Raw genomic sequence first — 22073 nt, 5'->3', positions numbered from 1 at the left:
AAACGGGTGTGGCCCAAAAATCAAATATATATATATATATATATATATATATATATATATATATATATATATATATATATATATATATATAATTAAAAAAAAAGAACTAGAACGAACCGCAGTTCAATCCTCCGGCATCCCATATGGTCCCCCAGCCAGGAGCGATTTCTTTTTTTTTTTTTTTTTTTTTTTTTGGTTTTTGGGCCACACCCGGTAACGCTCAGGGGTTACTCCTGGCTATGTGCTCAGAAGTTGCTCCTGGCTTGGGGGACCATATGGGACACCGGGGGATCGAACCGCGGTCCGTCCAAGGCAGCGCTGGCAAGGCAGGCACCTTACCTTTGGCGCCACCGCCCGGCCCCGCCAGGAGCGATTTCTAAAAAAAAAAAAAAAAGAAGGAAGTAACCCCTGAGTAGCACCAGATGTGACCCCCAAAACAGAAAACAACAGCTCATAATTCTTCCTCCGGGACACGGAAGTGTATGGAGGAACCACATTTCCCGGCAGACCCCGCGGCTCAGGACCGGCGCTCGCGCGGTGCATCCTGGGACTGGTAGTTCTCAAGCCTCGACTGTCAGTCCCTCCTCTCCGCGCTAAAAACTCGCTTTCCCAGCAGGCCCCGCGGCCGGGAGGCTATTTCGGCGACCAGGAAACAGGAAAGATGGCGGCTGCTCCGCGACGTTGAGGCCGCGTTGAGCGGTTCAGACTCAGAGTGGTGAGTCCCGGGAGGTGGATATTGTTCTTAGGGAAATGCAAAGAGGGTGAGAGGTGGTGACGAGGCTGTGCACCTTGCCTCTGTTACTTGGCGCCCGAAGAATGCTGTAGGAAAAAGGCACGAGCCCGGAAAGCTTGGTCGGGCAAGACCGAAGGTGCTCGGGCCCCTGGAGGAGTGGTGGCTCCTGGAGGCACAGTTCACCCTGGAAAAGGTTTCTCGCCAATCGCCAGTCCTGTGAAAAGGCCAATGTGATCTTAAATTCCTCAGATTTTTATTAGCTAATCTTGACTCCAGTCAGATTTGATATCATGTCTTTTCTCCCAGGGCCAGTCTTGCTTTCCCGCCTCTGCACCTCTTGTGTTTTTTGGGGGGGAATTATTTCTTTTCCTCACTCTCAGTTACACATCTTTAATTGCTGCCTATATTTAAATGCTCAAGAGCTACTTCTTTGGTCTTCTAAATCACCTTTTATAAGTGAGAGGAAGCTCCTCTGATCTCTCCTGATCCTTCTGGAGTCTTCCTTCATCTTGGTCTCATACCTTTTATTGTCTGAAAGCTCTCTGTGGACAGGCTCGCGCTGCTTTATTAGACTTTTCTATAATTCACTGTGCCTTCGTGTTGTGAAGGCTTAAGAAATGTTTCATTGAATGAAAATAGGAATCAGCTCTGCTTATTAAAGAAACGTGGAACTCAAATTCTGGAAGTTTGGGAGGAAAGTTTGTTAGGAAAGTTCTGCTAGTTTATTTGGCCTTTGTTTCCAGTAAAACCCACAATAAAAGTTGTTTGTATTTACTGTCTTCTTACTCTCAATTTTGTTTTGTTTTTTTTTTTTGTTTGTTTGTTTTTGTTTTTGGGCCACACTCGGCGATGCTCAGGGATTACTCCTGGCTGTCTGCTCAGAAACAGCTCCTGCCAGGTACGGGGGACCATATGGGACACCGGGATTCGAACCAACCACCTTTGGTCCTGGATCGGCTGCTTGCAAGGCTAACGCCGCTGTGCTATCTCTCCGGGCCCTACTCTCAATTTTTATTCTCTTCTAAATGCATGGGTCTCAGGCTTATCCTACAACCAACTAGCAAAACAATTCCTAAGCACACCAACTGTTTTCTAAATAAAAGGGTCATTTCTCCATGTCCTCATCCTTCTCAACTAAGTTGACTACCAACTGAAGCTCATTTTTGGGTTCTATGGGACATACTTTACTTTTTTTCTTCTCTTTTCTCGCTTGCTTCTAGTCTTTTCTTTCCCTTTTTTTGGGGGGTGAGTGGGAGGAGTGAAGGGGGAAGGAACAGTGCTTAGGCCGGGACTACTTCTCAGAGAACTATGTGGGACTGGGAATGGAACACAGCCTCCTGCAATCAGAGTATGTATTCCAGACTCTTGAACTATCTCTCTGGCTCCTTCTGTGCGTGACCTTTAACTAGTACATTGTTTAGAGTTCGGGGCCGGGCGGTGGCGCTGAAGGTAAGGTGCCTGCCTTGCCTGCGCTAGCCTTGGACGGACCGCGGTTCGATCCCCTGGTGTCCCATATGGTCCCCCAAGCTAGGAGCAACTTCTGAGCACATAGCAGGAGTAACCCCTGAGCGTTACCGGGTGTGGCCCAAAAACCCAAAAAAAAAAACCAAAAAAAACAAAAAAAAACAAACATTGTTTAGAGTTCAATCTGGGGTCTTCCTCTTTTCTATTTACTTTTTCTTTTTGGGAGGAATTTGGGACATGCCCGATGATGCTCAGGGGTTTTTCCTGGTTCTGTACTCAGAAATTGCTCCTAGCAGGCCCAGAACCATTTGGGATGCCGGAGATTGAACCTGGATCCATCCCGGGTTGGCCACGTGCAAGGCAAATGCCCTACCTGCTGTGTTATCGCTCCGACCCCTCTATATTTTTCTTTACAGTCATGCATTGCCTACGAATAATTTCATCATCATTTAACAGAATATATGACAATGGTTCCGAAAGGTACTACCAAATAATTGGGTATATGGTAAGCTAGACCATAGAGCAATGACAAATCACCTAATGTTGTATTTCTCAGATTATATCTCAGTCATTAGTGATGCATGGCTAAAATTGCCTACGTATGTAATATCATTTAATATTTATGACCTAAAAGTGTACTGATGACTGAAATTTGTGTCACCAAACTTTTTCCTGAGTTCCAAAATTTTATTTTCAAATTGACTTTCTGTAATAGCCACTTGATTTTTTTTTTGGGGGGGGGTCACATCCAGCGGCACTCAGGGGTTACTCCTGGCTTTGCTCTCAGAAATCACTCCTGGCAGGCTCGGGGGACCAAATGGGATGCCGGGATTAGAACCACCATATCAACTGAGTGCAAGGCAAATGCCTTACAGCTGTGCTATCTCTCTGGCTGCCACTTGATTTTGGCTCCTAGCCAGTGCTCAGTGAATTCCAGGGCCACTCTTGGTGATACCTGGCCAGCCTACCCATAGCTTTTGTCGTGTGATGTTGCTTTGGGTCCAGAAGTTCAGGTAGGTTACCAAGATCACCTTAGTGGTGCTTGGATGCTGCCAAGGCATAAATGACAGTGTGAGGGGCCAGGAAATTCTGGGGAATATGCCTTGCACATGTCAGGGATGTACTGCAACCTGGCCTTTTTACCTGATTTTTGTATTTAGACCACTCAATGAATGTTACCAAGATAAAACTTTAATTTCCTTTTGAATTTATTCCTTCTCTGGTTTTCTCTGGTTACTAGTGGCCCCACAAACTATTAGGTTGTAAAGGACTTAACCTTAGGAGCTGTCTTTGTATCCCTTTTTCTCTTCTCCCTCCATAGTCAGACTTGTTTGTTCTTCCAAAGTATATCCTGAACCTGAATACTACTTTTCTTTTTGTTTTGAGGTCAAACCCACCTGTGCTCAGGGGTTAATCCTGGATCTGTACTCAGCAGTTACTCCTGGCAGTGTTCAGGTGTTGGGCTACAACCTGTTTTCACCCTAATAAATGTTGGCTTCTTGTCCTTCCCCCTCTCCTTACATTTCTAAGGCTACCTAGTTGGGATTAGCATCAGGGATAAGTCTTTTGTCTGCCATTCCCCCCACCTCAGTTGTGAACTCTGGTACTTAATAAAAACTGTGGGTTTGGCGGGCTTCTCTCTCTCTCTCTCCACGCGGTACCACACGCTTTACTCTCCTCAGCTTGGTTTGGATTATTTCCCGTGTTGATCCCTGCTCCAGATCTTCCCTGGGGTAGGATTACATGTGGAGCCTTATATTCAGGGAACTATATGGATAGATGCTGGGGAATTGAACCTGTGTTGACTACATGCAAGAAAGCACCTTACCTGCTGTATTATCACTCCTATCTACTTTTTGCTTTTCATCTTGTTGCCACTTTCCTAGAATTGGCCACTGTCATCTCTACCTGGAGTATTGATTATAATAGCACTCTCACCGTTTCTATTTGTTGTTGAGGGTAGAGTCCATGCTTATCAGTATTCAGAGGCCACTGTATTCTGAGAGTCACTTCCACTAGTCTTTGGGGGATCTTGTGATGGGTGCTGGGGCTCAGACCCAGACTTTCTATATACAAAGTATGTGCTCTAGCCTCTTAGCTATATCTCCATTCCTCTACTCTATATTTTCTTGCTAGATATCAAATGTTTCTTTAAAAATATAAATTATCACGTAATTTCCAATTTAACAGTTTCTAGGTTCCCAGTTTAGTTAGATTCAAATCCATGTTCAATGAAAATCATAGAATCCAAGCTTTTTTGGTTTTTGGACCACAGGGACTCAGGGTTTACTTTGTTTTTTTGAAATCAGGCATCACTCCTGCTTGTGCTCAGGGTACCATATGTTGTGCCATGGATCAAATGAGGATTGAATTCTTGCAAGGCAAGTGCATTAACCCCTGTACTACCTCTCTGGCCTGAGATGAGAACTTGTCTTCCTTAGATATATATGTGTTGACTGATCCTAATAGGCTGGTGGATCTAATAAAGTTCTAAAATAATCTTGTAGTGTAATTATAAAAATAAGGTATAGTCATTATGAACTTTTTTGGGGGGGGGTCACACCCACTGACACTCAGGGGTTACTCCTGGCTCTGGGCTCAGAAATCACTCCTGGCAGGCATGGGGTACCATATGGGATGCTGGGATTCGAACCACCATCTGTCCTGGATCGGCTGTGTGCAAGGTAAATGCCCTACCACTGTGCTATCTCTCTGGCCCCAATATGCACTTATTTTTATTTTTAACTTTAGACAGTGCTGGGAGCCATTTTCAGTGATTCTTTTATTTTTTGGTTTTTGGGCCACACCCGGCGATGCTCAGGGGTTACTCCTGGCTGTCTGCTCAGAAATAGCTCCTGGCAGGCACGGGGGAACCATATGGGACACCGGGATTCGAACCAACCACCTTTGGTCCTGGATCGGCTGCTTGCAAGGCAAACGCCGCTGTGCTATCTCTCCGGGCCCATTTCCAGTGATTCTTAGGGGATCACATGGTACCAGGGATTGAACCTGAGGCTCCGACATGCAAAGCATGTGCTTAGCCCTTTGAACTGCCTTATTGGCTCTTTGCACACTTTTAAAAATAAATAACAATAAAAATAAATAACAAAGAGACTTATGGATGGAATAGTGTAATGAAAAAAAGTGCAGCCAATTTATTCTATGAAATTATTCTGAATTTCATTTCTTCATTATGAAGCTGGCAAGCCAACATTGGTAGTGACTCAGCAATCCTATCTAGGGTTGTTTTGAGGGTAAGTTAATTATATATAAACTGTTCAGTGATTTTTTTTTTTTTTTATGGTTTTTGGGTCACACCCAGCAATGCTCAGGGGTTATTCCTGGCTCCAGGCTCAGAAATTGCTCCTGGCAGGCACGGGGGACCATATGGGATGCTGGGATTCGAACCAATGACCTCCTGCATGAAAGGCAAACGCTTTACCTCCATGCTATCTCTCCGGCCCCAGATTTTTTTTTTTTTTTCTGGTCTGTTCTTGGTCCATACCAATGATATCAGGGGCTACTCCTAGCTTACTGCTCAGGCAACCATGAAATCCAGCCCTTTAAGGTGCCTGCCTCCCTGCCCCTATAAGCACTTTTTATGGTGGGATAGAAGGTCTAGAGGCAACATCCACTGCTACTTAGAGTTACTCCTGCCTTTAAGCTCAGGAATAATTTCTAGCAGGCTTGGAGGATCCAGATGGGATGCCAGTAGTCGAACCCAGAGGGCTGTGTGCAAGGCAAACACCCTGCCCCCTGTGCTATTGCTCCAGCTCACCTATAAGCAGCACTTAGGAGTTACTCCTGTCTCTGCACTCAGAAGTCGCTCCTGGCAGGGTCAGGAACCATATGGGATGCCGGGATTCGAACCGGGGTCTGTCCTGTGTTGGCCGCGTGCAGGGCAAACGCCTTACCACTGTGCTATAGCTCTGGCCCCCTATAAGCACTTTTGACCACAACTGAGTACATAAGGACTTCTCTTCTCCATGACAGATGGCAGGAGAGCTGGCTGACAAGAAGGACCGTGAGGTATCACCTTCCAAGGAAGAAAGGAAGCGATCTCGGACTCCTGACAGAGAACGGGATAGAGACCGTGACCGGAAGTCCTCCCCCATTAAAGACAGGAAGCGGCATCGGTCCAGGGACAGGAGACGAATCAGCCGCTCTCGCTCCCGCTCCCGGTCCAAGTCCACAGAAAGGTGGAATAACTGTCTGTGATCCTTGTTGAGGGAGAATGTATCTCAGATTTCTCTCTTGCTTCCTGTATTAGGATATTAGTCTTTCATATACTTTAAGAGGGAACATGTAAGATGATCAAGGAAGATAATTCTGTTACATAATTTATGATCAGTCATTGTCATTAATACTTAGCAGTACAACTCTGATAGATAAGGCCTTAGAATTTGTAAAATACTGCCTTCGTTAGGAGAGAGCATGGGAATCTTTTTAGCATTGCTATGAAGTGGAATATTCTGGAACTATCTAGTAATTTCTTCAATGTTCTTTTTTCAGAGAACGAAGGCACAAAGAACGAGAACGGGATAAGGAGCGGGACCGCAATAAGAAGGACCGAGATCGGGATAAGGATGGGCACAGACGGGACAAAGACCGCAAACGATCTAGGTATCTAGGAGCTGAGGGTAGCCTTTGGGAATATTCCCATCTCATTCTCACTGCATCTAAGCTAGCTCATCTTTGTGGAGAAATAACTTTCTTAAATGATCCTGCTACTAGTTATCCAGAGCTGTCTTTTGCATCTTTTCATTTGTTTGTATGCTTGCTTGTTGTACCAAGTGATGCTTGGGGTCTATCCCTGACTCACTATTGATGGATCATATGATATTGGAGTATAAGCAAACATCATCTTTTTATTGTTTGTTTTGGGAGCCACACCCAGCAGTGCTCAGGTATTACTTCTGATTGCATTCAGGAATTACCCTTCACTGGCTCATGGGGAGATGGGGTACTAGGAACCAAACTTGGGTCGCTATGTGCAAGGGAGGTATTCTAACCACTATATTGTGGTTTTGCCCTCTAAGCATACATCACCGTTAGTTAAGTATAGCTAGTTAATTAAGTCACAATTTGGGGGTTATCTAGTTCTACTTAGAAAAGGTTTTGAGGGGGGCCAGAGAGATAGCATGGAGGTAAGGCATTTGCCTTTCATGCAGAAGGTCATTGGTTCAAATCCCAGCATCCCAAATGATCCCCTGTGCCTGCCAGGAGCAATTTCTGAGCATGGAACCAGGAGTAACCCAAGCGCTGCCGGGTGTGACCCCCCCCCCCCAAAAAAAAAGAAAGAAAAGAAAAGGTTTTGAGAGCCAGAGAGATAGCACAGCTGTAGGACGTTTACCTTGCATGCAGAAGGATGGTGGTTCAAATCCCGGCATCCCATATGGTCCCCTGAACCTGCCAGGAGCAATTTTTGAGCATAGAGCCAGGAGTAGCCCCTGAGCGCTGCCGGGTGTGACCCAAAAACCAAAAAAAAAAAAAAGAAAGAAAGAAAGAAAAGGGGTTTTGAAAAGGTTCCCAGTATCCATAGTATTTTTTTGTTTTGTTTTGTTTTTGTTTTTGGGTCACACCGTCCTTCTGCATGAAAGGTGAATGCCTTACTCTATGCTCTCTCTCCGGCCCACCCATAGTATTTCTTTAGCTCCATCAGATTATTCAGCTTTTTCTCAGGATATTTATAATGTGTGTTTACTGGGATAGTGACTCAGTATCTTGTTTCTCTGGAGACTTTCTTTTTTTTTTTTTTTTTTGGTTTTGGTTTTGGGTCACACCCGGCAGCGCTCAGGGGCTACTCCTGGCTTTACGCTCAGAAATCGCCCCGGCAGGCTCAGGGGACCGTATGGGATGCTGGAATTTGAGCCACCATTCTTCTACATGTAAAGCGAATGCCTTATCACTGTGCTAGCTCTCTGGCCCCCTCTTGTGCAAGCTTTTTTTAGGCTTGGAGTGAGGACAATCTTCATTAGATATGGGAAAAGGATTGCTAGACTGGTAGGAAAAATGAAGAGAAGACACGAATAACTATCTGGGAAGGGGATTGGTCAGGGGGTGTAGGCTAAGTTCACTAAGAACTACAACATTTAACGGAATTCTCTGTTCAGTGAGCAATTGCTATTTGATGCAAACTTGGTCTTTATTTCTTTGTTTTGAAGAAAATGTGGCAGTGTTCCTAGCTCTGTGCTTCTTGGGGAGACTCTGTGATTCTGGGTATTAGCCCATTATGCTTTCTCTCTCTGGCCCCTGAAGAAAAATTTTGGATTTTTCTTGTTTTGGTTTGGTTTACATCCAGAGGTGCTCAGGGCTAACTCCCAGATTATTACTCAGGGATCATTCTTGGTAGTCTCAGAAAGCCAAAAGGGTGCTGGGAGTCCAATCCATGTTGGCCATATTCGAGGCAAATGCCCTCTCCACTGTATTATTGCTCTAGCCCTGGAGAAGATACTTTTGGCTTCAGTAGTAAAGTCCCACTTTCAAGAAGGGATTATTATTCTTTGGAAAGGAGACTCGAGTAGAGTTGGACTATGTTTGGATTCTGAACTAGCAGTGTGACCCTGACTGTAAAAGGGCTTATTACCCATGGTTGATGGCTTTGGATCACTCCTGTTGAGTCAAGGGAATTTTTGTTTTGTTTTGAGGCTCAGCTTGAACCCCATTGGAATAGGATGAAAGTGACTTGAACGCTTCTTTTTCCTTTTCCTTAAAGTTTATCTCCTGGTCGAGGAAAAGATTTTAAATTTCGGAAAGACAGAGACTCTAAGAGGGATGAGGAGGATGAACATGGTGATAAGAAGCCTAAGGTAAAGAAGCAGAAGGGTTTTCTCATTTTCTTCTTTAATTCAAGCCTAACTTTGCTGATATTCAAAAGGGAAATAGCTTTTATGGCTGAAGTTTTTGTTTTAACTTTAGGCCCAGCCACTATCCCTGGAGGAACTTCTGGCCAAGAAAAAGGCTGAGGAAGAAGCAGAGGCTAAGGTAAGAAGGCGAGAGTAGGGGCCGGGCGGTGACGCTGGAGGTAAGGTGCCTGCCTTGCCTGCTAGCCTAGGACGGACCGCGGTTCGATCCCCCGGCGTCCCAGCTAGCCTAGGACGGACCGCGGTTCGATCCCCCGGCGTCCCATATGGTCCCCCAAGAAGCCAGGAGCAACTTCTGAGCGCATAGCCAGGAGTAACCCCTGAGCGTCACAGGGTGTGGCCCAAAAACCAAAAAAAAAAAAAAAAAAAAAAAAAAAAGAAGGCGAGAGTAGTGTTAAGTTGACCAGGATCATTAGAACATTGACCACAGAGATGAACACTCTCATAATCGCACAGGCTGGAAGTATGAGGTCAACATGTTTCCTCTGAGGCCTCCTCGGGTGGCTTGTGCAGGTCTTTCTTTTCTTTTCATGTGGTTCACTATATGCATGCCTTTGGCATCCTGTGTGTGCAAATGACTTCATGATGGACCTCAGATTGAAATAGAGTCTGCGCTGTAGTTTCTCTCACATTACTTTTTGTTTCTTTGTCTGTTTCTGAGCCACACCTGGTAACGCTCAAGGGTTACTTCTGACTATGCACTCAGAAATCGCTTCTGGCTCTGGGGACCATATGGGATGCTGGGGGATCTAACTGAGGTCCATCCTGGGTCAGCTGTGTGCAGGGCAAATGCCCTACCGCTGTGCTATCGCTCCGACCCCTCATTACTTTTATCACTTTTGTTGTTGTTGTTTTTGTTTTGTTTGTTTGTTTGTGAGTTACACCACCCAGTGATGCTCAGGGGTTACTGCTGGCTCAGAAATCGCTCCTGGCAGGCTATGGGGACCATATGGAATGCTGGGTATCAAACCTGGATTGGCTGCATGCAAGGCAAAACCCTACTCACTGTGCTCTTGCTCTGTCTCCACTTTTATCACTTTTTTATAAAAGCCCCGTTGTCAAATCTAGCAGTTGCTTTCTGAAGTACTGAGAGTCAGAGTTTTGACATAGGGGAATGTTGAAGGGCACACAGCCCAGCTTATACAGGGTCCTAGTTCTACTTCGTTTTCTTTAACAGGCTTAGTACCTCAGCAAATATTTCCAGACTGTCTTCCATTTTCTTGTCAGTGTTGTGATGATATTCTGTTCTCAGACCCTTAGTTTATAGTTCCGATCTTTTTTGTAGCCCAAGTTCCTCTCCAAAGCAGAAAGAGAGGCAGAAGCTCTAAAACGCCGGCAGCAGGAAGTGGAAGAACGGCAGAAGATGCTTGAAGAGGAAAGGAAGAAAAGGAAACAGTTCCAAGACTTGGGCAGGAAGATGTTGGGTTTGTTTTCTACTCATGTTCCCAGAGGGTGGAGAAAAGGGTCAATGGGTTGGTACTGTCATTCTGGGAAGCTGGAAATACGTTTGCGTGGCGTTTGGAAGATGGGGGAAATTTACTTTTTTTTCTGAAGTCTTCATTTCACAGATCCCCCCTGCTCCTTATTTGTTGTTGTTGTTGTTGTTTTTTTTTCTTATTTGGTTTTATACCAATTTTTCCTTTTTGTCTTCCACTGAATTTTTCTACAGATTTGCTTTCTTTATTCTGTAGAAGACCCTCAGGAACGGGAACGTCGGGAGCGCAGGGAACGGATGGAGCGGGAGACAAATGGAAACGAGGATGAGGAAGGACGACAGAAGATTCGAGAGGAGAAAGATAAGAGCAAGGAGCTGCATGCCATTAAGGTACAGGCATTAACTCTGTTTTCACTTTCATCACATACAAATAAGTGGGCTTGGAGCCAGAGAGATAGCACAGCTGTAGGGCGTGTGCCCTGCATGCAGTGGACCCAGGACTGCCAGTGGTTCAATTCCCAGCATCCCATATGGTCCCCTGAGCCTGCCAGGGGGCGATTTCGAGTACAGAGCCATGAGTAATCCTTGAGTGCCACAGGTATGGCTCAACCAAAATAAACAACAAGAACAACAACAAAACAAATAAATGGGCTTAAGGAGTTCTCCATTTCCGATTTGAACCTTGAGCTTGATAGGCTTTTGTGTTCTATTCCTGGGCAGGAGCGTTATCTGGGTGGCATTAAGAAGAGACGCCGAACAAGGCACCTCAATGATCGCAAATTTGTCTTTGAATGGGATGCATCTGAAGACACATCCATTGACTACAACCCTCTGTGAGTGACTTTCATTATACACCAGTTGTTTTCAGCAAGGCAGTTCTGATAATCATGAAGATAGATGTAAGATAAACTGGGTTGGGATAATTGAACAACTAAGTCAGTCACTTTCTGGGCGAGGAAAAGTTCACGTCAGAAGTGGAATTGGCACTTCTTGGTAGTCTACCCTTCCCTCCTCCTGCTGCAACAAATCCTCTTTTCTCCTATTTAATTCCAGTTATAAAGAACGGCACCAGGTACAGTTGTTGGGGCGTGGCTTCATTGCAGGCATTGACCTAAAGCAGCAGAAACGAGAGCAGTCACGTTTCTATGGCGATCTAATGGAGAAGAGGCGGACACTGGAAGAAAAGGAGCAAGAGGAGTGAGTGGGCAGATCTGGCTGGTTATGTAATGCTCAAGTCTCTCCAGCAGGGAAGTGGAGGAGAAAGTCCATATATTTCTTTTGTCCTACTCCAGGGCAAGACTTCGCAAACTTCGTAAGAAGGAAGCCAAGCAGCGCTGGGATGATCGGCATTGGTCTCAGAAGAAGTTAGATGAGATGACAGACAGGGACTGGCGAATCTTTCGTGAAGACTACAGCATCACTACCAAAGGTGGCAAGATCCCCAATCCCATCCGATCCTGGAAAGACTCTTCTCTGCCCCCACATATCTTGGAGGTCATTGATAAGTGTGGTTACAAGGTAAGGAGGAGCAGATTAGCTCAGAAGATCTGAAACATCCTTATGTGCTAAGGGGTACAAGCTTAATTTGCATCACAAAATTGGGTTCCTTGGCTCTGTCTTGTCTGCTAATGTGTGCCAAGGTTACATTGTCTCACAGTTCTGGTGCAAGCTTTGGCCTTTTGTGATTGTATTTCTTCTTGGTTGCCCACTACTGAGTGGTTGATGTTCTACTGTGCTGGTATATGTGCCCACTTTGGGAGTATAATTTCATTTCTGTTTGGTTCATTTAGGAACCAACACCTATCCAGCGCCAGGCAATTCCCATTGGGCTACAGAATCGTGACATCATTGGTGTGGCTGAAACTGGCAGTGGCAAGACAGCAGCCTTCCTCATCCCACTGTTGGTTTGGATCACCACACTTCCCAAAATTGACAGGTGGGCTCAAATGACACTAATAGACTATTTATGAAAGGATAAATGGGCAATGAATGTTTTTTTTTGTTTTTGTTTTTGTTTTTTTGGTTTTTGGGTCACACCTGGCAGTGCTCAGGGGTTATTCCTGGCTCCAGGCTCAGAAATTGCTCCTGGCAGGCACAGGGGACCATATAGGGCGCCGGGATTCGAACCGATGACCTCCTGCATGAAAGGCAAACGCCTTACCTCCATGCTATCTCTCCGGCCCCGCAAATGAATGTTTTATTTTGTGGTATTGGGAATTAAAACAGGACTTCACCAGGGTATAACGGGATCATGGTAACCAAAGAAAAATACATTATTTTATTGTTTGAAAAGATCACCATCACCCCCAGAAGTTGACTCTCCTCTTTTTTTTGTTTGATTTTTTTGGAAGCTGGGGATCAAATCTAGGGCCTCACTCATAAGAGGCACAAATACTACCACCAAGCCATAGTCTCAGTCAACTAGAGTCTCTGAATTTATTTTTGGTTTTGGGCTACACCCAGTGATATTCAAGGGTTACTCCTGGCTCTGCATCCAGGAATTAATCCTGGGAGTGTTCGAGGGACAATATGGGATTCTGGGGATCAGCCACATGCAAAGCAAGAACCCTACTCCACTGTACTGCTCTCCAGTCTCTCTGAATTTTTTTTTGTTTCGTTTTGTTTTGTTTTTGTTTTGGGGTCACACCGGTGATGCTCAGGAGTTATCCCTGGCTATTTGCTCAAAAATCGCTCCTGGCTTGGGGAACCATATGGGACACTGGGGATTGAACTGAGGTCTGTCCTGGGCCAGCCGCGTGCGAGGCAAACACCCTCCCGCTGCGCTATCACTCAAGTCCTCCTCTGAATTTTTTTTTTTAATTTTTTTTTGGTTTTTGGGCCACACCCGCCAGTGCTCAGGGGTTACTCCTAGCTGTCTGCTCAGAAATAGCTCCTGGCAGGCACGGGGGACCATATGGGACACCGGGATTCGAACCAACCACCTTTGGTCCTGGATCGGCTGCTTGCAAGGCAAACGCCACTGTGCTATCTCTCTGGGACCCCCCCCTGAATTTTTTATAGGGGTCATACCCAATGATGTTGGTAACTGTGGGTGCCACTCCCAGCAATACTCAGCCTCGTCCAGAGATGCTCCTAATACTGGCCTGTCAGTTTTGGTGATAGTGGATAGCATCAGAGCTGCCCCAGCGTGCTCAGGGACATGTGATACTGGGGGTTTGAACCTAGTCCTGCTCATATATTCTACTATTTGGACTGTCTATCCAGTTCAAGAGTCTCTTTTTTATCTTTTTGTTTTTTGGGGGGGCATACCCAGTAGTCTTTTGGGAGCTACTCCTGATGGCTGTGCTCAGGGTTACTTCTGGTAGTGCTTTCGGGACCATGTGGTATTGGGGATCAAACCTTGGCTTCCCTCACACAAAGCATGTACTTAGCCTTTAAGTCTTCTCTCCAAGTCTGTGATTTTAAAGGAGATGATTATATCTCTTTTTTGGTCACACTTCCCATTTCATAGCTGCTTTTGGGTCAGGAGATAGCAAGCCCCCAGCTGGGTTGAATCCCCAATAGTGGTCCCAGACAGTGCTGGGTTGGCCCAGCACTGCAGTTCAGAGCAGCATCATACCCTCAGGCCCTTGCAGTGAACCAACTTCCCAGTTGGCCAGGAATTGCTAGCAGGAGCACCACCAGATCTACTAAGCTCACTTAGGGAAGGTCCCCCCCATGGGGTGGTGAATGACTTTCTCTTGCTCTGGTTTGTGGTTGGATAAGAAACAGCTCTTGAAACTGGGGTGTCCCATTTACTACAGGATTGAAGAGTCAGACCAGGGCCCTTATGCTATCATCCTGGCCCCCACTCGTGAGCTGGCTCAGCAGATTGAAGAAGAGACCATCAAGTTTGGGAAGCCACTAGGCATTCGCACTGTAGCTGTCATTGGTGGCATCTCCAGAGAAGACCAGGGCTTCAGGCTGCGCATGGGTTGTGAGGTTTGTTCTTACCTTGGGGCAAATTCTTTTTTTTTTTTTTTTTTTTGGTTTTTGGGTCACACCAGGCAGTGCTCAGGGGTTATTCCTGGCTCCAGGCTCAGAAATTGCTCCTGGCAGGCACGGGGGACCATATGGGATGCTGGGATTCGAACCGATGACCTCCTGCATGAAAGGCAAACGCTTTACCTCCATGCTATCTCTCCGGCCCCGGGGCAAATTCTGTTTGGGGGAACCGTAAAGGGGGTTTGTTTCTAGTTCTTCCATTCTTCTATATATGTAGTCAAAGAAAAGGATTGAGGGCCAGAGCGGTGGTGCAAGCGATAAGGCATCTATCTGCCTTGTGCACACTAGCCTAGGACTGACTGTGGTTCAGTCCCCCGGCATTCCTTATGGTCCCCCAAGCCAGGAGCAATTTCTTCTTTTTTTTTTTTTTGGGGGGGGGGGTTTTGGGCCACACCTGACACAGCTCAGGGGTTACTCATGGCAGGCACGGGGGACCATACGGGACACCGGGATTCAAACCAACCACTTTTGGTCCTGGATCGGCTGCTTGCAAGGCAAATGCCGCTGTGCTATCTCTCCGGGACCCAGGAGCGATTTCTGAGTGCATAGTCAAGAGTACCCCTGAGCATCACTGGGTGTGGCCCAAAAAACAAAAAGAAAAAAGAGAAGAAAAGAGTTGAGTCAGAGCAATAGTATAGTGGGTAGGGCACTGCCTTATATGCTCTCTATCTGGGTTCAATCCTCAATACCTCATATAATCTCCCAAGCCTGCCAGGAATAATTCCTGACTTCTGAGCCAGGAATAATTCCTGAGCACTTCCGGCTATGACTCACAAACAAAAAAAGAAAAAGAAAAAGGACAGAGGGGCTAGAGTGGTAGTACACTGGACAGGGTACTTGCCTTGCATACAGCTGATCCAGCACCCCATATGGTCTCAAGAATCTACCAGGAGTCATCTGCCAGGAGTGCAGATATGTATGGCTCTTAGCATTATTGGGTGTCCCCACCTCAAAAAAAAAAACAAAAAACAAAGGGCAGGTGTTATTGCTTTGACATATCAAGGGCTATATAATGCAAATCATCACATCATAGCCACTGCAAGAGAGTGGAAAGAGCTTTTTCTTTCTTTTTTTTTTGTTTTTGTTTTTGTTTTGTTTTTGGGCCACACCCAGTGGTCACTCTGGGGTTACTCCTGGCTATCTGCTCAAAAATAGCTCCTGGGGCCCGGAGAGATAGCTCAGCGGCGTTTGCCTTGCAAGCAGCCGATCCAGGACCAAAGGTGGTTGGTTCGAATCCCGGTGTCCCATATGGTCCCCCGTGCCTGCCAGGAGCTATTTCTGAGCAGACAGCCAGGAGTAACCCCTGAGCACTGGCGGGTGTGGCCCAAAAACCAAAAAAAAAAAAAAAAAAAAGCTCCTGACAGACACGGGAGACCATATGGGACTCCAGGATTCAAACCAACCACCTTAGGTCCTGGATTGGCTGCTTGCAAGGCAAACACCACTGTGCTATCTCTCCGCCCCACAAAGAGCTTTTTTTTTTTTTTTTTTTTTTTGGTTTTTGGGCCACACCCTGTGACGCTAAGGGGTTACTCCTGGCTATGCGCTCAGAAGTTGCTCCTGGCTTCTTGGGGGACCATATGGGACACCGGGATTCGAACCAACCACCTTTGGTCCTGGATCAGCTGCTTGCAAGGCAAATGCCGCTGTGCTAGCTCTCCGGGCCCTAATTTTTTTTTTTTAATTATGAGAACAATGATGCAGAGGAGAAGGTAAAGTTACAGTGGAAGGACAATCGCCCATAAACAGAGTTCTGAAAAGAAATCCCCTTGCTGACGCCTAAATATTGAACTTACAGTCAAAGAACATTAAGAAAAATAAGGCAGAGTCTTGTCCACCGAATAAAGCTGATATTTTCACAAAAAAAAAAAAAAAAAAAAGAAAAATAAGGCAGAACCCATGTACAATTACTTTGTCCACAAGTCCCCCGATTGTAGTACATTATAACATTTCTTAGCAGTACACAAAGCAATCTAAAGCCAACTCATCACTCTTTATGGTGAGCTTCATGTCGTGAGCTGCATCTTCCAGCCCTCATCTTTATTTGTTATTTTAGACAGTATTATGGACTTTGGTTTTGGTTTTTGGGCCACACCCAGTCACGCTCAGGGGTTACCCTGTCTCGGCACTCAGAAATTACTCTTGGCAGACTCAGGGGACCATATGGGAGCTGAGGATTGAGCCTGGGTTGGCCCCATGCAAGACAAATGCCTTACCCACTGTGCTATCGCTCTGGCCCCTTAAGCAAAAAAATTTTTTTGGCCACACCCAGCGGTGCTTAGGGGTTACTCGTGGCTCTTTGCTCAGAAATTGCTCCTGGCAGGGCTTGGGGGACCATATGGGATGCCGGGAATCAAACCAGGTCCATCCTGGGTCGGGTGCAAGACAAATGCCCAACCGCTGTGCTCTCTTTCCGGCCCCTTAAGCAAATTTTTTTTTTGTGGGGAGGGTCACACCCAGCGGATCAGGGGTTACTCCTGGCTCTATGCTCAGAAATTGCTCCTGGCAGGCTCGGGAGACCATATGGGATGCCGGGATTCGAACCACCCTCCTTCTGCCTACAAGGCAAACACTCTACCTCCATGCTATATCTCAGGCCCATGAGAACTTTTTTTTTTTTTAAAAAAGACAGGATCTCACTATGTTGCCCAGGCTGGAGTGCAGTGGCTATTCACAGGCGCAATTCCACTACTGATCAGCATGGGAGCTTTGACCTGCTCCCGTTTCCAACCTGGGCCGTTTCGCCTCTCCTTAGGCAACCTCGGAGTTCCCCGCTCCCGGGAGGGGGGGGAGGGTCACCATATTGATGTCGAACTTAGTGCAGACACCCTATCAGCATAGTGCCCTGCAGCCCAGAACTCCTGGACTCAAGCGATCCTCTGGCCTCAGCTTCCCTAGTAGCTGGGATTACACGCGCGCACGCCACCATGCCTGTCAGGAGAACTTTCTTAAAAGAATTAAGTCTTCTGGGACAGGAGAGATAGTATGGTCAAGGTGCTTACCTTGCACGTAGCTAACCCTAGTTCAAATAGTCCTTGTGCACAGAGCCAGGAGTAAATCCTGAGTACCACTAGGTATGGTCCCATCCCCTTCCCTCAATAAAAAGCTTTCTTCAGGCTTCTTAATTTAATGCCTTTATATAATCTCTCCATAGTATCTCTTAAACTCTCTTTCATCTAAGATAATTCCCTCTGGTTTTGTCTCCTTTGTCTAGTCCGAGATACCCCATTCATCCTACAACATATCCAGGACATTAAGTAGTGATTTTATGACAGCTGTCAAACATAACTGGAGGTTAGGGCCCAAGTTCTTTAGGATTGTGAGTCTGTGGTTCAAAAGGGTAGCTAGTGGGGCCGGAGAGATAGCATGGAAATAAAGCTTTTGCCTTGCATGCAGAAGGACGGCGGTTCGAATTCCAACATCCCATATGGTCCCCCAAGCCTGCCAGGAGCGATTTCTGAGCATAGATCCAGGAGTAACCCGAGTGCTGCTGGGTGTGACCCAAAAACAAAACAAGGGTACCTAGTTCACAGGAGGGCTTCCTGTTGAGTTATGCATGCTTTCATCATCTCCCCTAGATTGTGATCGCTACCCCAGGTCGTCTGATTGATGTGCTGGAGAACCGCTACCTGGTGTTGAGCCGCTGTACTTATGTGGTTCTGGATGAAGCAGACAGGATGATTGACATGGGTTTTGAGCCAGATGTCCAGAAGATCCTGGAGCACATGCCTGTCAGCAACCAGAAGCCGGACACTGATGAAGCTGAGGACCCTGAGAAGATGTTGGCTAACTTTGAGTCAGGAAAGCATAAGTATCGTCAGGTAAGGACTTCCCTGGGTTGGAAAAAGTGAAGCAAGTTGCCAAACCTGCTTGAAGCCACCCTTGCCCTTGGCATAGAGAAGGAGGATAGGAGGGAGGAAGAGAAAAAGAAAAGAAAAGGGGAGAGGGGCGAGAGATGGCCTGAGTGTCTGATCTCTCATGGTTCTAGCAGTGGAGCCAGATGGTTTCACCTGGCAATGCCCTACTAATCTCAGAAAGTTAGAGTACCCTGAGTTATGGGCAGGAGGGAGCAGTGGAAAAGCAAAGACAGTGTCTGTGAGAGTTGACATGGTGGGCCGGGCGGTGGCGCTAGAGGTAAGGTGCCTGCCTTGCCTGCACTAGCCTTGGACGGACCGGTTCGATCCCCCGGTGTCCCATATGGTCCCCCAAGCCAGGAGGAACTTCTGAGCGCATAGCCAGGAGTAACCCCTGAGCGTCACCGGGTGTGGCCCAAAAACCAAAAAGAGAGTTGACATGGTTTTAGATAGTTTTTCTGGTGGTGGTTGTGGAGTGATTTATACTTGGCTGTGCTTGGGAGCTATTCCTAACTCTGAGCTTGAGGGTTGCTCCCAGAAGTGCCGGAGGGTATGTGTGTGGTGAGAAGGGTGAAATGACCATGAAGTGCCGGGGATAAAACCCAGATGTCCCACATGCATAGCATTGTGCATAGGCTTTTGAGCTCTCTGCTCCTCATTTTAATTTCTTTTTGTTTTTGGTTTTTGGGCCACACCCGGTGATGCTCAGGGGTTACTCCTGGCTATGTGCTCAGAAGTCGCTCCTGGCTTGGGGGACCATATGGGATGCCGGGGGATCAAACCGAGGTCCGTCCAAGGCTAGCGCAGGCAAGGCAGGCACCTTACCTCTAGCGCCACTGCCCGGCCCCTCATTTTAATTTTTTTAGGGTGGGTTGTGTACTGCCTTTGGTGATGGTAGAGAGTGATTGGGCCTGAATGAGAGCTGAGTCTCCTGTTTTCATAGACGGTCATGTTCACGGCCACCATGCCTCCTGCTGTGGAACGTCTGGCCCGCAGCTATCTTCGGCGCCCTGCTGTGGTATACATTGGTTCTGCAGGCAAACCCCATGAACGTGTGGAACAGAAAGTCTTCCTCATGTCAGAGTCAGAGAAGAGGTAAAGAGGCTGCTGAAAGGGGCTGTTCTCCATGGAAATGTGATGGGGAGGTGGTTTTTCTGCCACATGAAGAACTGTTTCCTCATTTTGTAGAACAGGATTGGGCATGTTCTTTGACTGTGTCTTATTTTCTCTTCTCTCCAGGAAAAAGCTGTTGGCAATTTTGGAGCAAGGTTTTGATCCACCCATCATCATTTTTGTCAACCAGAAGAAGGGCTGTGATGTTTTGGCCAAATCCTTGGAAAAGATGGGGGTATGTCTGGCAAGGGGGAACAAAATCTGATTTCTTTGGTGCTACTTCCTAAAATGAGCCAGATCTCCCAAGGCTCCTGCATTCAGTTCTGTTCTTGACCTCATGGTAGACAGCATGCCAGCACCAAAGGGATGGGTATTTCCATGTGGAGGAAACAGATATTCAGGATTTCGTCACAGTGGGCTAGGCCAGGAGAGGCTTTAGGTGTATGTCCTGGCAGGAACTGAGGGTATGTCTGGAACATGCCAGTGTTTGCAGAGCAGGGATATGGTCAGGAGAGAGGATCATTCATCATTATCCTTCATGTGGATACCAGGGCCTGAAGGGGTGGGGTACATTACCCTCTACTCACCACTTAAATTTTCTTTTCTTTTCTTTTCTTTTTTTTTTTTTTTTGTGGTTTTTGGGTCACACCCGGCAGTGCTCAGGGGTTATTCCTGGCTCCATGCTCAGAAATTGCTCCTGGCAGGCACGGGGGACTATATGGGACACCGGGATTCAAACTGATGACCTCCTGCATGAAAGGCAAACGCCTTACCTCCATGCTATCTCTCCGGCCCCCACTTAAATTTTCTGAAACAGGAGGCCCCTGCTTTCACCCTTACCCTCTGACAGCTTCTCATTGGTGTGACTCATCACATGCAGCTTGCCCCTTGCTACACTCATCTCTCTCTCCTTTCTCTCAACTCACCTCATCTCTCTTCTCACTTTGTGCGTGTATTGTTTTTTGTTTTGGGACTACTCTCAGCTGAGGGTCTGCACTCAGTAATTACTCCTGGCAGACTAGGGAGATGATATGGGATGCTGGGGATTGAACCTGGGTCAGCTATGTGCAAGGCAAGCTGTGCTGTCGCTCCTACCCTGAGTTGTTTAGTCTTCCTGTTCCACCTGTTACTCTCTCAGCCTACCCCCTCACCCTGGGCCCAGTGCTCTTTCATCACCTCACATTCTCCCAACAGTACAATGCTTGTACCCTGCACGGTGGAAAAGGCCAGGAGCAGCGAGAGTTTGCGCTCTCCAACCTCAAGGCTGGGGCCAAGGATATTTTGGTGGCTACAGATGTGGCAGGACGTGGTATCGACATTCAAGATGTGTCTATGGTTGTCAACTATGATATGGCCAAAAACATCGAAGGTCAGTATGGGGAAGACAGCTGAATTTTCACCTCTTACTACTCAAATTCAGGGAACTGTGGCCATCTTAGCCAAGTTCAATTATTCCAAGTGGTAAAAGCTCCTGCTATTTATCTCAAACGAGTTGTTTGCTCACCTCAGATAATGCTCTTTTCAGGAGTGGGTGGTACACATCTTAGCAGCCCTTGCTATTTATGTAGAAGTGGGAGGGTTCATGGTGGCCTGCAGTGTCAGACACTGTATTTCCTGTCCTGGGTGACACTGCTTTTCTCCTCAGATTACATCCACCGTATTGGCCGAACGGGACGAGCAGGCAAGAGTGGTGTGGCTATTACCTTCCTCACCAAAGAGGACTCTGCAGTGTTCTATGAGCTGAAGCAAGCCATCCTGGAGAGTCCAGTGTCCTCCTGCCCCCCTGAGCTAGCCAACCATCCGGATGCCCAGCATAAGCCAGGCACCATTCTTACCAAGAAGCGCCGAGAAGAGACCATCTTTGCCTGACCAGATTCATTGCTCAGGTTTCAGGGCATGCTTTGAAGCTGCTGCTTCTGGACCTTCAGTCGGGGGCTCTGGGAACTTAGGAAACAAGCACTTTCCCACCCAACCACCCCCTGGGAATGAGGCTGCACCTAGAGGAACTGCTATAAGAGGCAGAGAACAAGTCACTTTGTCTCTGGCAACCTTAAGATTGCCTTGTCCTGTTGGCTTTTAGCAATTACTTGGGCAGGCAGTAGGCAGCACGTCTCAAACTAACAGAAACCTGGCTGTTGGGATGGGCTTTTCTGGCATAGACAGAACTGTGTAAGCTGCTGCCTTTGAAGACCCAACGACTTGGTATTGAGGATCACAGGCCTTGGACCCTCATCATTTTGACTGCTGTTTACCTATCTGGATGGTAAAACAAGTTGGGAGCCTTGTTAAGAACTGTGCCTGGCCCCTGTGCCACAGGGTGCTATGCACTCTAGGCATTCTTTACCCAGGGAATTTTTTTTATTAGTTGTGGGGACAGGGTGAGCTGACTGCGTCCATCTTTAAGTCGCTGAGTGAAATTTGTTTTCTATTCTCTGAGAAGTTTGTATGTTCTGAGAATAAATACATGACTATTAAGATTGCCTGCTTCTACCTAAACTTTGGGTTCTCCCTGGTACCTCAGAAGATGTTGGTCATGGCAGGTGGACTTGTGGCATGAAACAAAATATCAGTAAAACCTAGGCTCTGAGCTGGTCTCCACCTCCTGA

The 22073-nt window shown here is 46.8% G+C and overlaps 1 protein-coding gene across 1 annotated transcript; it reads left to right on the top strand.

Annotated features, from left to right (window-relative positions):
- Positions 1-584: 584 nt before the first annotated feature.
- DDX23 (DEAD-box helicase 23) lies at positions 585-21944 on the top strand. The gene is made up of 17 exons (XM_049783374.1): positions 585-715; positions 6191-6396; positions 6710-6820; positions 8913-9006; positions 9116-9181; positions 10346-10484; positions 10752-10885; positions 11216-11328; positions 11549-11692; positions 11788-12013; positions 12286-12431; positions 14260-14437; positions 18079-18321; positions 19298-19449; positions 19594-19702; positions 20662-20836; positions 21113-21944. Exons 2-17 carry the CDS (start codon positions 6191-6193, stop codon positions 21334-21336), a joined length of 2460 nt encoding a protein of 819 aa, XP_049639331.1. The 5' UTR covers positions 585-715; the 3' UTR covers positions 21337-21944.
- The last annotated feature ends 129 nt before the right edge of the window (positions 21945-22073 follow it).

Source organism: Suncus etruscus, chromosome 11, assembly GCF_024139225.1.
Source record: "Suncus etruscus isolate mSunEtr1 chromosome 11, mSunEtr1.pri.cur, whole genome shotgun sequence".
NCBI classification, from domain to species: domain Eukaryota; kingdom Metazoa; phylum Chordata; class Mammalia; order Eulipotyphla; family Soricidae; genus Suncus; species Suncus etruscus.
Note: the sequence above shows the minus strand (reverse complement) of the source record. Positions and strands in the feature narration are given on the sequence as shown.